Source organism: Gordionus sp. m RMFG-2023, chromosome 1 (genome assembly GCF_954871325.1).
Source record: "Gordionus sp. m RMFG-2023 chromosome 1, tfGorSpeb1-WG-v2, whole genome shotgun sequence".
In the NCBI taxonomy this organism is placed as follows: domain Eukaryota; kingdom Metazoa; phylum Nematomorpha; class Gordioida; order Chordodea; family Parachordodidae; genus Gordionus; species Gordionus sp. m RMFG-2023.
This window is the reverse complement of record NC_088775.1, coordinates 68,167,217-68,171,856: the sequence shown is the minus strand read 5'-3', so window position 1 is coordinate 68,171,856 and position 4,640 is coordinate 68,167,217. Positions and strand designations below refer to the sequence as shown.

The window sequence follows — 4,640 nt, the reverse complement described above, 5'->3', positions numbered from 1 at the left end:
AAAATGTTAATTGTAAGTAAATAAATAAAATTAAATTGTCTAATATGTTAAATTTATAAGGTTTATCTATATTATATTTATATATCACCCGGAAGAACTTGCTGTCACTTAAAACTGCATATAATTAACAAATAAGCCAAGCATCTTCATATTATCATTCGTGGCCTTAGACAAACTAGTGGCTTTTAATGTTTTTATAAATTTAGTTGGATTTTTTTTATGCAAAATAATCCCTGCTTAAAAATGGCTAATGCATACCCCACCAAAACCTGCCTCAGGTCTTCACAATTAATTAAAATTTAATTTGTAGATATTAAATTACCAAAAATATTGTCAATATTTTTATATATGATAAATTGGAGATTTTTTATCATTTAAAATTAATATTATATGTCTGAAACTTTTATAAAAAAAGTTATTAGTGAAAATGTAAAATTTTAAAAAGTTACTTTTGGTATGTTAAAATTTAAATTTGCAAATATAATTTTTTTTTCATGAGTAATTTTGTCCAAATTTTTAGACCTACTTAAGCATCTTATTAAAATACATATTTGACTTAAATTTCAAATCTCAAAGTTTATTAGTTTTTAAATTATTTGAGAGGAAAATACCTGCCCCGGGAACACACTATCTCTGGTATCCCTTAATGTAATATAATATATAATATGAACTGAATTTGAATTTTTTTAAAAAAAATATTATAACTTAAAATATAATAAATTTCTAAAAATTTGTGACAATTTTATTGATTATTTTTATATTAGAAAATCCTCTCTTCGTTCATTATATTTTCGAAATATTTTATTTATTTTTATTTTATAAAAAGGCTGAAATGGATCGATAATTTTTACTCTCCTATTAAAGAAACACAAAAGATTTTTTTAAAGAAAGTTGTGTTACCGGTTTCAACAGCAACACATGATTTGTTAAAATATTTATATAATAACCCCGTTATATGTACGAAAGATCATTGAATAAATATATGTTAACTTTGTTGTATTTACTTTCAATAGGAATTCAGATTTATTTCTACCCCCCCCCCCCTTCCCAACGTTTAGACACATTTACAACTAAAGCAAAAATTTAAAACTGATTAACATTGCATATCTGGCTCAAAATTTATAGAATAGCTATTCTTCACATAGAATATATTTTCGACAAAATTTGTATTCCAGCAAGTGTAGGATAAATTTTACCACAAATTTCTTAATTAATTTTTGCATATACAGGTATGACAATATATGGATTCACAAGGAGATATTACAGGTGTATTGACTTATTTGCACCGTTGTCTGTAACATTTTATAAGACTTCTGAAACCGGAAATCAAAATACAAAAGCGGAAAAAAGTTAAAATCTGGTAGAATATAAGACCTATTCATAATAATTTAAAAAAAAATTAATTATTGAATATAAAAGAATATTTTAATTTTTAAATGATATAGAAGAAAATATTTATTTAGCCATTAAAGAATTTATTGTAATTAAATTTTTTTTTTTCAAATTGACAAAATATTATGAGAATAGAATCACAGTCGAAAACCTTTTGCTAAGTATGGAACTATATGCGTTCAAGATTTTCTTGAGGGATGAGGCTTTGGGTAGTTTCCCCTTATAAATATTATTAGAGAGCTTTAGGCCAATTTTTATAGTCCTTTGTCCGGATTATATTTTTAAATTTTGATTTTGCACTTTTTCTTAAAATTTCTTGCTTTATTTTTAAAAGTTATTATCTTATATTTGTTTATTCAAAAAATATCGTTTATATTTGTTTATATTTAATTTTTAGGGAGAGAGGGGTGAAGAGGTATGTTAATTTTTATATATGCTTACTTCTAGGCTGAATGCATTTACGTATATATTATAGCGAAAACATTACCGCTAGTTCATTTACGCAAATTTATTATTGCAAAAAGCAAAATAGACCAGTCCTAAGTGGTAATCGACGGGCATAGGCTCATATCTAGTTTCAAGGAAATTATGCTAAAATTAAATATTTATTAATGGCCCATCATGCCTAATTTTTTTTTATCTTAAATCAGTAAAATTGTAAGAATATTATATCACTTTGATTTTACTGACGGGTCATTATTATACAGAGGAGAATACCAGGGTTTAGCTCTGCATTATTTCCGATGAAATATAACCATTTATACTATAAGATATTAATCTGATCGAAATCTATTTCATATTAACCCTATTAGATAACTTGGTTTTGTAGAAATTGAGAATATCATAGGCTCACCCAGAGGTTGGTAAATACCCCCCCCCCTCCCAAGCCAAAAAATGCTAATTTTTAACATTTTAAAGTAATTTTTACCATCAAGTATTTATTGATTTTATAAGGTTAGATAAAATAACTCATTATTAGTATAATAATAATAATGGCAGTACATTCTGAAAAGGACATCTCTTCAAGTTAGAGGTCTGCAATGGGCGGGTTTTAGCCAAAAATCTCACCCAGCCGTTGTTTTGAAATTTATTTAACCCGTCCTCCTGCTCACTTATAATTTTTAAAAAAATTAACCCTCTCGTCCTCCCATTTATTTATAAATTTTGTTTAACCAGCCCGCCCGCCTAATGCTAAAAATTTTTTTAATGGCTAATTTGGCTCTTTATTTATTTTTATGTATTTTTATTTAACATAAATAATATGCAATATTATAAATAAAACTATTATTTTTAATAAATTGAAGTATGTTGTGCTCATTTCCCCTAAAAAATATAATATCTCCCTCCCACGCCCGCCCATTACTTTAAAATAATTTTAACCCACCGGCCCAATGTAAAAATATTTAATAAACCCGACCACACCCATTCAAAGTATGGGCGGGCCTGGGCGGGCAAAACCGCCCAATGCGGACCTCCACTTTAAATAAACCTTTTATTGGAATCGATGAATCCATTTTTTTGCATTAGAATATATCAACAAATAATTTAATTATTTGTGCAATCTTTCAAAAAAATGATATTATTTTAGTTGACATGAAGAAAATCGCTAAGAGTATTGTGCCAGAGTTTAAAGTAATTAAGACAAATTTTGATGAGGAATTTCATAGTATATGTGATTAATATCAATAAATTTTCTCAATAAAATATGTATACCTTTATGAATCCCTGAATATTTGTCTTTCAAAACGCTCAACTCATAGATAGTTCCAAATTGTTCAAACATAGGTCTCAAATCAGTTTCTTCCATGTTTCTCGGTATTTGTCCGATGAACAGTTTCAATTTTTCGCCACTCTGCAAATTCAGGATAGAAGGCCCGTGATTATTATTATCATCTAGCAGATGGGAAGGTTTATTTATGAGAGACATATCTATCTCCGAAATACGCTGAATTAGCGTTTTACAGCCACTAGAGGCTAAGGTGGGTAACGATGTTGTGGCCACAATGAAGTTAATTGTTTCTTTTTCTACCTTTGTTACATTGTTAAGCCAAATCTCTCTTTCGATCGCTTCCACGCCTAACAGAGGGACGCATACTTTGTTTAACCCGTTGAGTGGATAACGGTCCTGAATGTAAGGTGAAACCTTTTCGTAGGGTTGTTGTAACATGGCCATTGTTTGATTATTATTTTGTTTGTCGTCTTGAGTATGATTATTGTCTAAAATTATATTGTTTTCCATGTAATTCAAAATTTCTGAGTTGCATTTTTCTATCATTATTTTTTTGCTAGCAGCCCCTTCTTCCAAATGCTCGTCTTCTAGTAAGTCCCTGAGATTCTGTTTTTTGTTATTATTACTCATTATCAGTTCCTCTCCTTCTAGCGTATTATTATTATAAAGAGAGGATATTAACGTCGTGTTGTTTTGGATACTAGAATTGCCTTCGATATCCCTTTTTCTGGCATTTGCTCCCACTTTTTCGAGCGAAACAGATGCAAGGTTTGTGTTGGGGGAGCCTATATTTTGTAGTACAACTATGTTTCCTTCTTTAAACATTCGAAGCATGTTGTTATTCTCCAAATTTTTTTCATGAAACAGTATACTATCGGTGGAATGAAAATCTTTAGCCTCGCATAATTCCATGGAAGTTGTTAAGGCAGTGGCACCATTCTTAAGCTGCGATTCCTTGAGATTATTGTTAGTAGATAATAAAAATCCTATGTCATTGTTTGAATCGTTCCCGCTATTCATGAATAGAATGGACATTACAAATATTTTATTAAAATTTAATATTTTTTTTATGAAAAATATACGATTTTGGCTTTAATAAAATAAAAATAAATTTTTTTTAATGCCCTTAATCTTATATAAAAGCGAAATCTGTCATAAATTATTTATATTTTTTATATTTTATATAAATATAAATTTTGTATATTTATTTATGTTAACGGGGAAAAAATCAAATTAATTTTTTTTTAAACACAATTTCTAAGGTAAGATATGATGTATTATATTATTAAATAATACTTTATTTATAATATAATATATATTTAAAATTAAATATAGTTATACAAAAATATCGATTTGTAATAAGACTCGGTAATAATAACTATCCATATACAATTAAAAATAATTTCCATAAATGCACAACAGCCAAGAAACTCTATAGTTTTACACCTAGCGCCTTTCTCCTAATTGTGGAATGAACAAGAGCTCATCCAGCCCCTCAATATTTCTTGATTCTAGTTTA

At 28.0% G+C, this 4,640-nt stretch overlaps 1 protein-coding gene across 2 annotated transcripts in view; it reads right to left on the bottom strand.

Moving 5' to 3' along the window:
* The window catches only part of LOC135922224 (uncharacterized), a 160,312-nt gene extending 156,157 nt beyond the window's left edge, over window positions 1-4,155 (bottom strand). For both annotated transcript variants that reach the window (XR_010570792.1, XM_065456638.1), the window contains exon 1: window positions 3,106-4,155. Coding sequence is in view for 1 of the 2 variants with exons in the window: in XM_065456638.1 (XP_065312710.1) it covers window positions 3,106-4,141 (1,036 nt within the window). In the remaining variant the exon portion in view is untranslated. The remainder of the gene's footprint in view (window positions 1-3,105) is intronic.
* Window positions 4,156-4,640: the final 485 nt, after the last annotated feature.